This window comes from Lotus japonicus, chromosome 4, assembly GCF_012489685.1.
Source record: "Lotus japonicus ecotype B-129 chromosome 4, LjGifu_v1.2".
Taxonomy (NCBI): domain Eukaryota; kingdom Viridiplantae; phylum Streptophyta; class Magnoliopsida; order Fabales; family Fabaceae; genus Lotus; species Lotus japonicus.
In genome coordinates, this window is record NC_080044.1 from 79,070,496 (window position 1) to 79,089,645 (window position 19,150).

The window sequence follows — 19,150 nt, forward strand, 5'->3', positions numbered from 1 at the left end:
ATATAAATAGAGAAGTAAAATTTAATTTACCACCTTAATTATTCAAGTTTTTTTTTTTGAAATTTATTCAAGTGTTAATCTGCTTTGAATCTAACATAAATCTAAATATGTATTAAATAAAACTTGAAATACAAGTTAGCTCCAGCCATCTACTGAACATAATTAAGAAAAAAAAATCTTCAAAGAACAACAGCCAAATATTAAAATGAATTAAGAAACGAGATTAGAAAACATCATTATAGTTGATTTCAAAACGTACCAAAATCTATTTGATCAAATAAAAAATTGAGAAAAACATGACTAGAAAATAAATTCTACTAAGAAAAAATTGTACACTCTCAAAATAATAGTTTTAATGACATTGTGTGTGTTTAAATATGATATGGTTTAAATATGATTTAATTTCTGTGCACTTACACTGATGACACGATAAAGAGTTTTACACATATATTTAATTAAATCTCTCAATTTTTCATTTTAAATTTAAATTTAACTATGACATAACAGGCTAATGCATTCTTATTAGATGACTATGTAATTTTTTTTTTACATTATACATAGTAATTAAACTCTAAATAATAATAATAGTCATATATGCAAATATCCGTCCGTGTGAAGGGTAGGTATTATTATTTTGTTTCTAGAAAAAAGTCAAAGTTGATGTAAAAAAAAGTCAAAGTTCGAGGGCGGCTGTTACAGGCCATATGGCTCACAGTCGCATGGCATGGAATAGTTCCTTCATTTTATTTATAAAACTCATCAGTATATATAATAATAATAGTTCTAAACTAGATCAGTGGTAAGGTCAAGCTTTTGTTTTTGCCAAGTTGAAATAATACAAAGAGAAGAAAAATATCTAATGTGGACACAACTTATTCCCCCTTACAAACTTGATTTTCAACTTCCTTATGGGAACACTCAATTTGACCAATATATCAGAAATAAAATTTTCTTTTATAAGAATGTGTTCCAATTCAACTCTACTCTCCAATGATTTCTAAGTTCTAACCAATAGCTTAATTTCACATACTTTCTCTTCTTATTTCTTTGTTCATCTTCTATGCATGTGTCAACACACTAGTATAAATACTATTTTTTTTTCTTTTAATCTTATTGTTTTTTTTTTGGTATGGATACGCAAAATTAAATTTATTTCAAGGCTTAATTGCAACTTTGGTCCCTGACATTTACCAATTCTACAATTTTAGTCCCCCACCTAATTTAATTACACGGATGGTCCCTGACTTTGCTGCCCGTCTGCAATGTTGGTCATGTCGTTTATTTGTTAACGGAGGAGGCTTACGTGGATGTCCAATTGGAGAGAGAAAGAAGGACCGAAGAGAGAGGGAAGCACATGAGTTGCACGTGAGACCTGCAACGGTCATCTTCTACCCTCTTCCTCCTTAAAAAACAGAGCACTGTGAGGAAGATGTTTCTAAGCTTGAGATTTAGCGAAAAGGGGAGAGATAAAGAACGAACGAGTCCCTAGAGACGAGGAAGAAGGTTGAATCAGTTGCTGGTCTCTTTCTCTCTCCAATTCAACTTCCACATCAGCTAAGTGACCATCCACGTAAACCTCCTCTATTAACAAACAAACGGTAGGACCGACGTTGCAGACTGCCAGCAAAGTCAGGGACCATCTGTGTAATTAAATTAGGTGGGGGACTAAAATCGTGGAATTGATAAACGTCAAGGACCAAAGTTGCAATTAAGCCTTATTTCAATAAAGCTCGAATGATCGAAAAGAAATTGTTGTAATATTAAGTGTGAGTAAGTCTCACATAAGAAGATAATAATGACTTTAAACAGTTTATCAGTGTGATGACTCATAAAACCAATGCCTTAAAATTTTAGGTGAAAAATGTGGTGTTTAACTCACTTATATCGATTTGATCTTTATCCAATAAGTAATTTTTACATGTATTAGTTGTCCTTTATGTAGCGTTTGGTAGACAGGTGGGAAGGGAACGGAATATGACACATTAGTTTCGTTCTGTGTTTGTCATGTTTTTAAGATCGAACGGAACGGGACAAAAGGCTCCAGGAACAGGACACTTTGGTTCCCTGAAAAAGGGTGGAACGGAAGGGAACGGAACGGAACACTCTCTTAAAAATTTTGCAAGTTCAAAAATACCCCTAATTTATATTTGAAATTTTATGTATCTAAACAGTTTAAAATCACTTCTAAAATTGAAATCACTTATTATATTTGTAGAAGTTAAATGAAAATCTACTTTTTCAAAAAAATCACTTAAAATAAAATCAATTATTTTTTCAAAAGTAAAATCACTTTTTGGAAGCTATGATAAACGAGCCAATTAGAGTGCGTTTGATTCAACTTATTTTGGAAAAATCACTTTTTAATTAAAAAATCACTTTTAAAATAAATAAAAAAAATCACTTTTTAAATGAAAATATAACTTTTTGTGTTTGTTTCAAGTGAAGCTGAAAACAGATTATTTGAAACAGTTACTTTAGCTTATTATGAAAATCTATGATGATAGATGAGAGGAGATAAAAATGTGATTTTAATTAGAATAGTCAAACACGAATCAACTTAATTATAATAAAATCAATTATTTTTTCAAAAGTAAAATCAGTTTTTGTAAGGAATGATAAGCAAGCCAATTAGAGTGCGTTTGATTCAACTTATTTTGGAAAAATCACTTTTTAATAAAAAATCACTTTTTGCGTTTGTTTTAGCTGAAGCTGAAAACAGATTATTTGAAACAGTTACTTTAACTTATAATGAAAATCTATGATGATAGTTGAGAGGAGATAAAAAAAAGTGATTTTAATTAGAGTAGTCAAACACGAATCAACTTATACTTTTCTCAAAATCTCTTAAAATAAAATAAAATTATAGTTAAAAATCAATATTTTTAATCTAAACAAACGCACTTAAAATAGCTTAAATAGATAATTAGGTTTCTGCTTTTTTCAATAGCATACTGAAACAACTTAAACAATATATAAGTGATTATTTTAAAGAAATAAGTGATTATTTCATGAAGTAAGCAATAACAAATGGTTTCTATGCAAAATGTTCAATTGAGTTCAATTTGTTTTCCTCAATCAAATATGCAGGGTTGTATATGTAATTAAAATCATAGTTCTGTTCTATTGGCTTGGAGTTACCAAACACAACACACAGAACATTATTGTCCTGTTTCATCCTGTTCTGTCCTGTTCCGTTCTGTCCTGTCCTGTTCCGTTCTATCACCAAACGCTACCTTAGTCTAGCTATCATCCTTATATTATACTATTGTCTTGTTAAATAATGTATATGAAGAATAAGTAAGGGAAACGCCTCTCATTGTCATTTTCCGGGGCAAATTTGATACCCCTTTTAAATAGGATGAGATGTAGAGCTATTTTACATGAAATGTTGTATGAAATTTTCACAGTTCCCATCCATATTCCCAGTTTCTTATAAGCATACCAGGTTGACTACTTTGAATTTTTCATTACATACTTAAGCAGTGAAGTTTATTACTTTGAAGTTTATCTTTGTTGCCCCCACTTGATATAAATAGTAATCAAAAGGAGGAGGTTCTTGACCTCTTGAAAGATTTAACAAATCCACTAACCAGTGAGGTTCATAGCTTGAAACTAATACTTTCTTTTCTTTACTTTGATACACTATCTGTATATAAGAGATCCAAATCCTAATCACTTTAACTGGAGCTGTTCAGCTGGATAAACCCCTTTTGTTGTGCTTATCTTTACTTTCTGAGATGAATATTGCTGAATCTTCTCTTTATCTTTATGACTAGATGCCTTAGTCGGTGGTAGTGCTGCTTTTTCTCCACCATTCTTCCTACCAAAACAAAAACAAAAAGTGTCAAATCAAGGGATTTCCAGAATCAAGATTGCCTGAAAGCCTAAACAATGTGTCAAACACAAACCTTAGGTGCAAATACATGAACAACAAACCAGCAGCAGCTGCACCACCTAAGACTGATCTTAGGAGTAGCTTCTTTTGGGGTTTTTCTTTTGGTATTTCTAGAGCCCCTTCTTCTTTCACAACTAAATTTTCCAAGTGGTGGATGCTCTCACATTCTGGTTTTATATCTTCCTACATAACAAAATTGCAAGACAGACTTAATTTTCATGAGGAAATGAATTGTCAACATCATGGCTGAGAAAGGGATCAAAAGAACTTACTTTAACCACACAAGTATGTTCTGAATGGGAAGCAGGATCCTCGTCGCACCGACGTGCTTGATCACCATCATTGCATTCAAGTTTTAAGGTGTTATTTGCTATGTAAGACACTGTGTTAGATACATCTTCATCACAATTGGCATGAACTACAACATCATCAATTACTATATCTAGTGCACTCTGGTCTTGGTTTCCAATATCTTGAGTTGTGACACCTTTGCCACATAAAGTATTGGTATCATTGGTGGGACTTTTTTCACAATCATCTACATCTAGAACATTTGATGCGAGAGCCAGACAATCATTATTTCCACTATAATAAGACAACATAACCTTGGACATCAAGACTTCAGAAGTTTTTTGTTTACAAGGTGTTATTTCCTCATGTGAGCCATCCTCCAAAAAGCATGAGGAACTTCTGTTATCTTTAGCTTGAATTAAAGTCATAGCACATTTCCCTTTCTGATCCCATTTACACAACTCAGGCAAATCATAAGACTGAAAGGACAGAAGCACATCCGATTTGTTGCAACCAGCATAATCCAAGCTCTTCAAATCAACTTGAGATTCTCTGATGTCATTGTTCTGAGATACAACTCTGTCTGAAGAATTAGTATTGCAGAAGTAAGAATATAATGAATGCTCAGTTTCCTGAAGTTTCTTTATAAAATGTGAATTTCTTGTGTTGGATGCGATACCATATGACATTTCCTTACATTTCATTATGTCTTGAGATCCATGTTCTTTTACCATCTCCCGCTGATCATTCTTGTCATTGAGAAATTTAAAGGACTCAATGTTCTTGAAATTGTTCTCTGCATCAAATTGATCTCCCAAGTTCAGTGCTTCCCTTGTCAAACAACTAATGTCAGCTACTTTATGTACCTTCATGTTTTCACAAATATCAAAACACCAACCATTTTCAATAGTTTGTGGAGTTGGGTTTGAACCATGAGAGCTAGCACTTTGATGTAAATTTGGTGTACTATTTTCTTCATCAAACAGATCAGGATCCACTTCATTTTTCTCATATTTAACTGGTGTCGTCATCAAATTCTCAGAGTAATCAAAGTCCATAATTCTACTTTCTTGAACTTGTTCAACTCTAGTATCTGAATGAGATGTCATACCAATCAAGTCAAGATCTCCACAAGACGAGGATGATGACCAAGCAAGCTCACCTTCATGTTGATGCTTTAAATTGTCAGAGCAGTGACATTGCAATGTGTGCATTGAACATGACAACTCAAACTCGTCATTAGAAATTTCATTTCTCTGTTGGTCTTGAATATCCTGTTGATCTAAATCTTCTGGCATTAAAACACTTTCAACCGTTGGAGATGGCATATTGTAGTTTATCTCTGATGTACAATCATATATGTCATCAGTATGCAAGGCTTCAAATTGAAAAACAGGAGATGAAATTTCGGTGTCATCTGAATTTTCTGAATGTGTCTTGTAGTCTCTAGTGGAAACTGCAACTGAGTAATCCTGCAAAAACATCATGTTTTAGTTAAAAAGTAGCAAAATGAGTTGTTAGTTAGAACTAAGGAGCAAAAGGTGCAACACATGATTTTTTTTTTCTTTTTTTCCAACGCAGGTATCCTCCACAGGAACCAATCCTGTTCGAGCGTTGAACTCCACATTCTGGTGGGGCTAACTCTACTAGCAGAGTTTTTCCACACACAAGACACGAACCCCATAAATTAGTTAAGGTGAAATCAAACATGTACCACTTGAATCAACCACTCTTATGGCAACACATGACTTTTACTATGAAGCCTTCCCTTGGCAATTCATATTACATTAATTTTTTGTTTGGTGGAGAATCTAACCTCTGACCTAATTATCACAACCAAGTCTTAAAAATCATTAGATAGGTCTAAATTGAGCTACAACCTTGTTGTATTGCAATCTAATATTTATTTTAACTGATTAATGAAATCAAGGACACACCTGTCTAGATTTTCTTCTCCCATGATTCTGCAAGTGATTGCTACAAGAATCTGCAAGGTTGTTGTGAGAAAGCTCTATGCTCTTACGGATGCATCCAACCAAATCCTTGGACATGGCAACCTTACAAGTGACAACATCAAAATCTGGAACCTGTCACAATGTCTTTTACTTTAGCAAAATTCACAGGACAAAATATAAAGGGCAAGTAAATTAGAAGATTGTAAGGAATATCATGAAACTTGCTTACATTTACACTCATGGACCTTGATTTCTTTGAGAATGAGCGTATACACATACAAACTCTTCGAGTGTTTCTTTTCTCAACTACATCTGATGGTGAGAAGAGGTCCACGCCAGTCAATCCCAAAACTTTGCAAATCTATATATTAAAAGAAGCTTATTGAGTGTACTAAGTATCCACTACCCACAGAGTTTCTGCACTATGCGGATGTCCACAAATCATTTTCCGACATATTCCTTTGCAGGTTAAAATTAAGGAAAATGTAACAGCTGATTTCCTAATTTGTCCAAAGTATAACTATAGGATATGTATAATGAAATAATTTACCTTAAGAAATGAATCAACATTAGAATAAGGCCTATATCTCCCACTGTTCCTCTCTGAAGTAAATGGCTTACTTTTGTATGCCTTTACATGCCTTAGCTCCTTATGTTTTGCAAGCAGCATTTTCCACACCACTTCTGACACTTGAAACCTAAACACAGAACAAATTGTATTTAGATTCCAAACATATTAACAATGCCAATGCAAAAGCTACTTGTTTTTAACTCCTTCTTCTGGGGTTAAATTCTAATCAGAACAAGAAAATCATCTAATCTGCTTCTTATTAACATTATTTGTATGACTAGTATATATTAGCTGACAGACTAAATTAGACATAATAAGTTATTGAACTTATTCTTAAAATATCTCAACCTTTATATATATTAAGATGAAGATCAAGTTTTCAGAAAGGTGAAGATCAAGATTAAGATTCCTATATTAAGTAAAAACTAAAAAAGATGAAGATGAAGATTATATCTATTGAAAACCAGATACTTACAGCAATTCTCCATCAGCAAGTAGTTCTGATATAATAAGTTCCTCATCTAATCTAATCTGCAGTACTTCTCCAAGCCAAATTCTCGCTTGAGTCTGAAATGGAAAACAATTTTGCTATCATGAACAAATGATATCATGAAGAAAAAGATAAGATAAAATTAAAATTCTCTAGCTTGTTAAACCTTTCAGCTCAAACTACTCACCAATCAGTCAACACTCAACAGTATCCAATTCAAAAACCAAAACAATTTGATCGGTGACAATTATCACAAGAAGAAGAAGCAACCTTCAGAATTAACCAACAACAGTGAAAGAGAGAGTGGTAAATTAACCTGCAAGAATGCATCATCGAGTTCACGGAAGCTGGATTCAGCAGAGGAATCAGTAGAAGCGGTTCTGAGTAGCTGTGAAGAGGTAGCAGTCTCCGATGAAGATTCTTCATCATGAACCATCACTCTGTTTAACTTCTTCTCCCCCCAAAATGAAAGCTCCAAGACTAGACAACCTCCTCAACCATATATGGTACTGGTCTGGTACAATGTTGATGTAAGAAAAAGACAGAGCAGGGATTCTGTTCTGCCAACCTTTTTGTGTCCTTGTAGTTATCAGTATGTATGTACATCAGAATTCAGAACACAAAGATTGAAACAGTGGCCATGACTTGATGAGGTAGGATTATATGAATAGCCATGTGTCTTCTCCATCCTTATTCTTCTTTTTAATATTACTTGTCTCTCTCAAAAAATAAATGTCTACACAATACACAAGTTTATTAATCACAACATGAGGAAATTAATTATTACTGTCGACAATGAATATTTTAGTCCCAACAAAAATAATTGTTACCACATGTAAATTTGACTAAATTGCTCTTGTAATTTTTACTTAGTATGCTCCTGAAAACCAAACTTGTGAGTTAAATATTTAAATAATCACTTTTAACCCTATCAACATGTGAAGTGACACTAATTAATGTATCTCATTAACATTCAAGTGCTAGTATTTATATTAGAAAAAGTTTCATGATCATGTAACATGATGTGCTTGTTAAATGCCATAAATTAAGGAGTTAGTATTGTAAGACTTTAAGACGGCATTCTATGACATTTATAATTCAATATAGCAGGATATATGGCAAATGTTACTGTGATACTATACATGATGAACTTATACTAAATTAATACCAAAGTCCTTTAGACAAAAATAAATGCCTTATGAAACGTCGACGCAAATCAACATTTCTATTTTGTAGCAGTTGCGGTGAAATTAAAACATTCTTGGGTTTGGCAGGATGTGTGTGTTATGTAAATGTATATGGTATTCATTGAAAGAAACGGCGTGCGTAGATAAATGCTAGTAAATTAGTCATTCTTAGTGTGTGAATTCTGGACTTTTCACCTTTCATCACACATAACTCTTATATCTCAAACTCTTACCACTTGAGTTATCCTTCGAGAACAAAGAAACAATGTGTGTGGTTATGGCCTTATGGGGAAGTGAGGTATGAGACGTGGACACGATCCAGCTCCCATAACAAACCAATTGACCCACACGAGATAGCGTTACTACGTGTTCATTTCCTAGACGCATCCATTCACAAATCTTGTCTCTTGTGTTCTTCTTTTGTCCTTCACAAGTCACAAATCCATCATATTTTTGTTTTTGTCTCGATCGAGTATTTGATAAGACAAATAAAATACTATCAGATAATAGGAAAAAATGCATGGGACGTCAAGGTTGTGGCTCATTGGAAGTTTCCTTCCAAGTTTCAATCCTACGAAAAGACAGAGAGAAAAATATACAAAATCTGGCCATATACAATGTCCATGTCGGCTAGTCAATGTCAAAATATCCTTGGGTAATTTGCACAACATGATTTGAGCTTGAATATATACAGTGGGTTAATATAAGTTTCATTAATAATATAGGTAAGTTTTAAATGAATATTTAATTAAATTTCACCCACTGTATATATTCAAGCTGTTTGATTAGATGCCTATAAAAAAAGCTGTTTGATTAGATTAACCAGTGGGTTAATATAAGTTAGATTTCACCCGGTGGGTTAATCTAAGATGAGAAAAAGTTTGATGCACCGATGGTGTAAAAATTTTTTACACCGTCAACCAATCAGATTTCAAGGATGTGAGAAAATCTATATTTTTATTTAATTTCTTTAATTGACATGTCACATCCTTGAAATCTGATTGGTTGACGGTGTAAAAAAACTTTACACCGTCGGTGCATCAAATTAAACTCATCTAAGATTGGATACTTGCATAACTAATTAAATTATTTTCATGTGTATTCAATTGTTTTAAAATCCAGTCATTATTAACATTATTTATTATGTCCAACCTTTTTCTTGTTTAGGTTTTTTTTTTCTATTTAAAAAGTTACGGGCAGGACTTTAACAATCTTGTTACCAAAAACAAAAAACGGAACAGACTTTCTGTCACTAAATTTAAACACACCAGGGCGTTTATTTTCCTATGGCCCAATTAGCACTTATTACAATCCAACCCAAACACACACTGTGTATGTGGATATCTTCTAATGGACTGAATGGAATAGGATAAAATAAAGTTTCTACTCCATCATTTAGATATGTTATAATTAGATGAATCAAATTCTCATCATAGTTTGGAAAGCATGAGTTAAAAAATTATTTATATGTTCTATCTATAATCTATAATATATATAAAAGCAAAGTTTTGCAGTCTTAGGGGCAAAAAAGTCCTTCAACAATTTATTTCAATAACTATGAAAGTTGGGCATGGATATTTTTGTAAAAAAACTATTTTATTTCACTCAGATTTGATCTCAGCCGTTGATTTACAATTGTATCATTTTCACTCCTTTTAGTTTTATTCATTCAATGTGGAAGGCTTTTCAGTTTCGACAAAATAGAAACGCTTCCCCTTTCACCTTCTCTCAGGCGTTTCTCTAGGTTTCAAAATCGTTTAAAACCTTCTACAGAGAAGCCGTGTTTGCTGCTTCCGTGTCTGCCTCTGATTTCCAGCACCTCCTCGATACCCTCCCTCGCCCTTCCACCGCCGTCTGGAACACCGTCATCATCGGCTTCATCTGCAACCACATGCCCGTTGACGCCCTCCTCCTCTACGCCCACATGAGAACCGCCACTTCCCCCACCCACTTCGATTCCTACAGAGAACCCCCAACATATGCCTCGCAGATTTGAGTTCACCATGACGTACCTCAAGGCTACCTCCACCACCATGGAAGAGATTCAACGGAATCCAGCGTCGACATTCAACATGACGGTGTTCTGCCGTCGACTTGCAACCAATTGCAAAGATGACCAGCAAGCGATTGAGCAGGTTCTCCTTCAATTTCGTGCCCCTTCCTTGAAAAATTGGTTTTTGGGTCTTCTTTATTTGTCACCTTTTATTTATCTTTTCATGATAATTTTTCTTCTTTTGTTTGCTCAACTTTACGAGATGGTCTCCAGATTCTGATACAACTAATGTGAACATACCCCCATACATGATGTAATTTAAACATGCACATACATGTTGTCATGTTCCCACTAGATGCACATTCAAGGCTTGAAAAATGCAGACGATTTACTTTATATGGTGAGTTTAGTTCCAGCTTTATGTAATTTGATGGCTCTTTGACATATTTTGTGGACTTACTATAGTTTCTATTTAATACAATGAGCTAACCGATGCTCACTGTAAGATCAAGTTTTGATCTAGTAGTACAACTCTATGTTTTGATGATTACAAGTTAACCTTTTGATATGAACAATTGTGGTACTCTAACGTGTTTTTCTGAGTGTGCTATTTACAGGCTCTGACCTCAACTCAATCTCACACAAATCAGAAGCACTGTGTATAAAGAGCAACCCAAGCAACGCTTTCGCATTCACCATGTTCAGTATGAACAGTGGAAAAGCTTCAGAAGTTCTGAAGTTATACAAACTATGATGAGGACTCAGTCACTAGAAGCTCTGAAGATCCAGAAAGTCTGATAACCAAGAAACACTGAAGGCTCAGATATTCTGATGGTGTAGAAGACTCTGAAGATCCAGAAGCTGATTAGTGAAGTTCTGATGTCCAGAAGCAAGATACTCTGAAGACCATGTCCTTCCCTCTGAGTTCAGAATCAGAAGAAACAATGGTCAGAGGATCTGGGCTTTCCCTCTGACTCTGATCAACCGGCTTCACAAGTTCCAATATGAAGCATCCCCTGATCAGAAGTCTCCTAGGTTTAAAGGTCAAGTCGCTATCCAAGTACAAAAGCTACTGTACCTTCCTGACGACCTACCTAACGTTCTCAGCCACAGCAGAAGCTGGATGTTCCAGAACTGCCCTCCAACGGTAGCATTTCCCATGCATCGCTCAACCCTAATCCTTGGAGTATATAAAGAGGCTGAAGACTGAAAGAAACGGCTAGAAGCATTCACATACGCAAGACATATTCAAAATCTTCTAAGTTTTCTTTCATCTGAAATTCATTGAGTTTACTATTAGCTTTTTAGAAGCAAATCTCTTGTAAACAATTCCTTGATAAACAGTTTGTTTAGTTCCTTTAGGAGATCAAGGTTGATCGGATCCTAGAGAAGACTAAGAGAGTGAATCTTAGTGTGAGCTAAGTCAGTGTAATTGTTAGTCACTTGTAGGTTTCAAGTGCAGTTGTAACTCTTACCTGATTAGTGGATTGCCTTCATTCTAAGAAGGAAGAAATCACCTTAACGGGTGGACTGGAGTAGCTTGAGTGATTTATCAAGTGAACCAGGATAAAATCCTTGTGTGCTTTTCTATCTCTTATCTTTAGCACTTAAGTTCTCGAAAGATTTGTCAAAATCTTTAAGGTGGAAGTTTTATACTGAAAACGTTATTCAAACCCCCCCTTTCTACCGTTTTTCATACCTTCACTCACAACATCCTTACTTTTTTTTTTGTTCTTTTCTTTTTCTTTTTGCAGTGTCTATGCAGCTATACTCACCACTTCAACCACCTGTTTTCACAGCAGAATTATTTCTTTGGCTGATGACAGTTTTTACCATATTCTGTGCGTCATATTGGTCAGTGTGAAGGCTCCAAACTGTTTTAATTCCTTTTGTTTCTTCCTTCCTCTTTTGTGCATAAATGGGATTTCTTGCAACATCAAATTTTCTTTCATCTTATGTCTAATTTTTTTTTTGTTACATTCATCTTATGTCTATGTTCCCATTGATCTTTAAAAAAAAAATATGTTCCCATTGATAGTGATCAGGATATAGAATATTAAATTGAGCCCACCATTTATAGCTTTCTCCTTTATCTTCTGATAAAAAATGACTGGTGATGGTTGTATGCAGTTCTGGAACCACAGAGGGAAGACAAAAAATTGTGCCCTTAACAAGCCATGTGGCTCCGCCGCTGCTCTGCGTCTCGGCTGGGTTCATCATGGTGTAAGGCTTCTTTCTCTGCAATTGTTCTTCTGAGATTATCTTCTTGCTACTGAATTTGCATTGAACTCAGTCACTCACCAATTACATTGGCTGAGGCCTATAAATACATTGTTCTTGATTGTGGTATTGAAATTTCTTTCTCTCTCTCTCTCTCTCTCTCTCTCTCTCTCTCTCTCTCTCTCTCTCTCTCTCTCTCTCTCTCTCTCTCTCTCTCTCTCTCTCTCTCTCTCTCTCTCTGTTGTCCCTGAAAGTCCCAAATTTTTTTGTCTCTGATATTTGATTCCCTTAGTTCTTAGGTAGCTTAATTGTAGAACGATTGTCTGCTATTGTTATCTGGCTAATAGTAGAATTAGGACTATCAATTATTGTTAATATTGAATTTTCTCCATACATTTCGCTTTTTTTTGTGAACGAAAGTTTGTTGATCGAAAGATAATAGCATGTTTTATGTGCTTCTCCATTTAGGATCCATGAGTACTTGATGCATGTAAATGTTATCTCTGATTTTTTATTTTGTTCTCATATATGATTTAATGGGTTGGTTTAGCCTGATTTCTATCATGGGTTACATTATGCTACAGGTGGAAGAGCCCAATCATGCTCACGCGTCTCATCGGTTAAGTGCCAACCAAAGTTCGGCATCACTAGCCCCTCATTTTCTTGAGTGTTTTTTATATAGGTTTGTTTCTAAATTCATTCTTGAAATAATTCACTTTTTATGGTGCATGTCATTTGGCACAAAAGTGTGCAGTTAGAGGACACATTAACCAAAATACCAAATGTCTATCCTCACAACCTTTCATGATTCAAGTGGGTTTCTTAGATCACATGCCTCAGCCAAAACATTTTCCAGTTGCTCAATTTTGGTTTTGGGCTGAATTGAGAGAGTATGTTGGTCATGGCTTCTCACATTTTTGTCTACCACCCATGTTTTTCTTATAAAAACTTGATTTCTGTTTTTATGAGTTTCTTAAAAAATTTGTGTATAGGAAAAATATGCTTTATGTATGACAATAAAGCATGGATTTGGATTACATTCAACTTATGGATATGAAATAGCAAAATTACCATCCGTATATGGTTCAATTGTTGGTAGTGACTGATATGAGAACACATGTTGGGATATTAGGTTCAGATCAAGTTCCAGCTGAGCCTGGAGATAGAGAGCGTATTTGCTATAATGGAGCAGCATTGGAAGGACCTGAACCAGGTAATCATAATGGATATATTGCTTACAATTTATATTACATTAAACTTATGGATATGAAATAACCAAATTAATATTAGACCTGAGATCTACCTAAAAAGTGAATGTGAAGAAAAACAAACAAGACGGATTTTAGTGCCAGAAGCCTGCTATCATGCTTAATCTTTATGCCTATTTTGTGAACTGGATCATTTTGACTTTTTCGTTTAGCCATTTGCAACTGTAATTTTGTTTCTCTTTTGCTGCTATTGTAACATTTTTATTCATATCTCAAGGCTAAGCTTCTATATTGTGATATCACAGATACTTCTCTTGAAGCATAAAGGTGAGAAAATATGTGAGGCCTTTAGGCTGGCAGTGTTCTCATATGATCAATTACTTGGAGGTCAGCATCAGTATCTCTAATTACTGAATTAGTGCTAAATACTATTTGTATTATCACTCAGTTTTTACGTCAAAGTAAGATGTGCATGATCTAGGAAATTAATGGAGTGCCAAAAATTAATAATGGTTATAATCTTGTCCCTTAGATGTTGGGGGTTACTTTACAAGCACAAGAAGCAGCTCTTGGAGTTAATTTCGATGAAATATACAAGAATCTCATCTCCATGTCATTGGAAAACTTGATTCAGATGTTTGGAAGCAAACACTGCTCTTTAACACAGAATTTTTTTATGCATGAGGGTTTGTCATGATACAAGAGTTGGGTGCTCAAAAGGGAACAAGTAGATCTTGGAATGGGAGGAAGTGAATATGAGGGGAATGCTATGTCATGTGTAAAAATGATTAAGAATGGAAATAAAGAATAATGGATGGAGAGAAAATCTTTATATGATTCCAGATAAACATTTTGTTCCTTCTTTGGTTTATTTTTTGCATTCTAATTTCTTTAAAGCATTCTTTTAATCTTTTTATGCAAAGCTTTCTGCATTTTGTTGAGTATGTGTGACTCTAATGTTGTTCACTTCCTTTCGTTCTTTGCTTTAGTTTTTGGTGCTACACTTTCTTTAATGTTGTAGTTCATTTGTTTCTTTCAGAGTCCTTTCTCTTCTGTTGATTTCTCTTTAGCCTCTTTTTGTCTTTCAATTTTTCTTTATAATTATTCTATCCTATTTTCAGGTAATTAGTGGGTACTATGTTCAATTGCTTTGAGGACGGTGACAGTTTTGAAAGGTAAGCCCTGTAATGCAGTTATAGACCTCATCCCTATTCATAGTTGTTTGATTCTTAGTTGTCTATTTGTGCATTGTATGTGTGTTGTGGTGTGACTTTCACTATGCACTATGCAGTACTTTCAGAAGTCTAAACCGAACAAAATCAGTGAAAAAAGTTATATAAATTTTTTTTTAGCTTTATAAATTATCTCTCTGTTAGTATCTGTTAATTAGACTACTTTTTACCAAGTAGCTAGGCTACCTCAGTATGTGATCTAATTCTTGGGTTATGTAGGGGTTATAAAAAAGGAGACAGAATATAGATGATGTAAATTAGGTGATTTATTATTTGGGACATTAAGAGTCCAACCAAGTGCCTCTCAATTTGAGGTTAAGGATGCTTTTAGACACCTTACTCTGCAGGTTTTATGCATATTCGTTGACTGAGGGTTCTTTTAATATTTACTATTGTTCCCATGCCCACCTGGATTGCTTTTCCATTTTCCATTTACTTGACTGAGGTTAAGTATGATTTAATGAAATTCTCTCCTTTCTTTTCTCTAATGCAGCTGATTACTTTGTCTCTTTAAAATTTGAGTGCTTGATGTTATTTGATCATTGGATTAATCTGAGAGGGGGATGCTATTTTTTAGAAGACAAAAACATTGATTTTGGTGTTTTATTGTGTTTCAGTACCAAGGGAGCAAATGTGAGGTGCAGTTTCAGCAAATCTACAAATCTTATGATATGATATCCCCCTTCCCCATTTCTGGCGTGCTCCTCCTTTTTGCATCCCTATGACTATACACTCAACATGGCTCTTGACTAAATGCAAGGAAGTTACCTTCATACTGAAAAGAAGGCAGTTTCAGTTACAACTTAGCCAGCCACATAAACTAAAAAGCAGAAAAATTATGTAGGCTTTGGATGTCATGCTGACTTAGCATCTGGAGTATCTTCAGATGATGGGCATATGAAGCAAATCAAGTAACCAAATAACCAATTTGCATGTAAATCATCATTGTGTCCTATCCTATCCCTTTTCACTATTTGTTTTTTATATTTTAGAACTTTTTAAACTGCCAAATAACTGGCTACTAAAAGACATGATAATTGCTATTTAAGTTTGTGTACAATATTTAGTGCAGAATATCCGACAATGGGACCCATTCTTATGATTTTATTTTATTTTTATCTTTTATTCGTGATTAAATCAAGGAGTAACAACTCTTCCATTAAAATGCGAGTCTCTAATTGTAAGTTAAATGTCATCTTCATCAGTGTTATTCATTTAAAGTCGATTAAACTCCTATAGATTGGAATATGACCTATCTCCCTTTTTTTACAGTGAAGAAAGCTTTTGGTGAAGAGATTTGAAAGCAATTTTCAATTTCTTGAGGTTATATCTGTAACTACGGGCTCTACACATTAAAGGGTCACTAATGTGTGCACGCAGTAAAATAAAATTCAAATTTATGATTTAAAATAAATTTAGTTATATTAATCTATAAAATAACTCTAAAAACACAAAATTAAAAAAGAATCATACTAAAAACAAAAATGAATATCCCCGTGCATCGCACGGGTAAAAGGACTAGTTTATTATAAATACACTAATTTCACTAATTTTAGTTCCTTCAATCTACAGTTAGATTTAGTATTGGTCTCTACCATCTATTTTGTTTAGTTTGGATCTCTATTTTTCTACATGTAACTTTGGTTTCAACCTCCATTTTATATCATCTCATTGTTGACTATTGATGAGACTAAAAAGACTGTGTCACCATTGTCATATGTCAAGACTAATCATATATGACATATTTTACTTTCAAATTGGATCTAATTACAAAGTCTTTATAAAAAAAAAAAAATCGATCTATAGAAGGTTATCGTTTTTCGATCTTTAAGAACTTTTTGCTACAAGTGCTAGCTAGTAGCTATATATCTAACTTGGCAGAAAAATAGGCATTATAAGGTTACTATGGGCACGTGACAATGGGACTTGGTCATCTATTAATCATATCACCAGTTAATAGTGAATTTTTATAAAGTGTGGGTTGAAGCCAGGGACCAGTGGCGGATCCAGGACCCGAGGTCAGGGGGTTTAAAATTTTCAAACGAACACATCAATAAAAATATAATTAAAAACAACTTTAATATGTTTATACTAATAAATTATACAAGTCATAATTGTCCTTTACGTGATTTCATATTCTGAAATCGTTGACTAATAAGCTCGAAGTCAATGGTATTTAATACATAACTCTCAATGTAAGTAACTAAACAATCGTTCATCCATGTATCTCTCATTCGGTTACGCAGCTTATTCTTCACAATATTCATAGCAACAAGCAAAATCAGCGCAAATTTCAAAAGAAGATAAACTTGTGGATAAACAACATGTTTTCCTTTTTCAACCAACTTCTCCGAAAGCTGTTGGAGTCCTTTCAAAGAGGTAAATTCATCATTCCTACGCATACCGATGATGTAGGAATCTAGTGCATCACCAGACACCAAGCACCACTAAATTAAATGGAGTGAATTCATTTTGATAAAAACTTGCAAATTCCAACACATTTGCCTTATTAAAAGCAGAGAATAATGATGCTTTGTTGTAATGCTATGGGTTTGACGTTGTGACTACCCAGTACTTACAAACACACTTCCTGCAATAAAGACACTGAGACACACATGTGTGTGAGAAAGTGGGATAAGTGAGTTTGAGTTTGGTGCAAATATGTGCAAAATTTAAACTATTAGTACAATTTAAAATTTTCAGGGGGTTCAAAAAAGAATTTATATAAAGGGGTAAAATTTATATAGTGGGGTAAGTGTGCTCTATTTTTTTTTCCAGGGGTTCAAGTGAACCCCTCATCACCATGTAGGTCCGCCTCTGCCAGGGACCTATCCCTGTGTAGTGTTACGAGGGCACTTGCCCTTACTTAAATTTTGAAAAAACATTAGAAAAAAAAATTGAGTAGTAAAAGTATGTGATTTTTTATGGCCCCTTTGATTAAAAATGTCATCACTTATGTCTCACATTGTTAAATGCACTCACTTATGTCCCACATTGCTAAATGTCCTCACTTAAGTAGTAAAAGTATATGGTTTTTTATGGCTCATTTGGTAAAAAATGCTCTCACTTGTGTCCCTTTAGGTAAAAAAATTCATCACTTCTAATAGTATATGTTAATTTTTTTTGTTGCGAATTTGTATGAATATTTTGCCCTCACTACATCAATTTTCTGAATCCGTCACTGATTGAAACCAAAGTTATATGTAAATGTAGGGATCAAAACCATAAAATTAGATGGTAGGAACATCAATTAGGGAGCATGCATCAATTACTCATTCAGGGGGAACATGTTAGGAGCAAGGTATGGTGTTGTAGGTGATTTCGGTGATGACGAGGTGTTAAAAAATGGTCATTGTGGTGGAGGGATATTGGGAGAGCATCAATTACTCATTTAGGGGATAATTGGTTTAATAAAAATTTTGTCTTAGAACTCAGTAATTATTCCTTGTCCCATCTGCCATGGTGGTTGTGAAACCTGCTCTATCTTGGAAAGAGTTATGGTCGTAGTTTAGTTTTGGCTTAGGTGTGGACTTGGTTTCATGTTTTCTCGTCCATTAGTCGTTAGTCCCATTAGTATATGTAATCTTCTTATTTGTCTAACATGTTAGTCTTGTATACAAGTTAAGGTATCCTTGTCATTGCAATTTTTAAGCTAATAAAATAAAGTGAGTGGGTCTTGAAATCAAAATAAACAATTTGAATGGGTGATTCAAATCAAATCTAGTGTTTTCATAAGAAAATAAAAGACCAAGAACATCAAATCTGCAGTGCCAGATTCAGCATGATACCTCTAGAATCTGGCATAGGATTAGGTCACGCTACAAAAACTGCCAAATAACAGCAAGCACAACAGTTTCATTATGCTCTGTTTGCCAACACAAAAACCCTCTAGTAGTCTCTTTCTCATACTGATATCACTATTTTTTTTTCTCTGAATTTCTCATTTCCACCTCACATCTTTTTCTATTGGGATACGAGGTGGTGGTGCCAACTATGTCTAGTTCCATCATTTTTCTCATTATTTAAATGCCGAGGCATAACATGCATCATCAATAGCTTTCATAATGCCACATTGGTCCACCCTCTCTGGTCCACATTGACGTGATAG

The 19,150-nt window shown here is 34.3% G+C and overlaps 1 protein-coding gene across 2 annotated transcripts; it reads right to left on the minus strand.

The window, feature by feature from the left end:
• Positions 1-3,417: 3,417 nt before the first annotated feature.
• LOC130713712 (uncharacterized) lies at positions 3,418-7,864 on the minus strand. 2 transcript variants are annotated; one of them, XM_057563511.1, is made up of 8 exons: positions 7,519-7,864; positions 7,188-7,279; positions 6,692-6,839; positions 6,371-6,502; positions 6,124-6,273; positions 4,168-5,658; positions 3,909-4,078; positions 3,418-3,816 (listed from the first exon to the last, which is right to left on the minus strand). In XM_057563511.1, exons 1-8 carry the CDS (start codon positions 7,636-7,638, stop codon positions 3,726-3,728), a joined length of 2,394 nt encoding a protein of 797 aa, XP_057419494.1. In that variant the 5' UTR covers positions 7,639-7,864; the 3' UTR covers positions 3,418-3,725. The 2 variants fall into 2 exon arrangements, with proteins under 2 accessions (XP_057419494.1, XP_057419493.1); XM_057563510.1 differs by having other exon boundaries at positions 3,418-3,820; positions 7,519-7,862.
• Between the last annotated feature and the right edge of the window lie 11,286 nt (positions 7,865-19,150).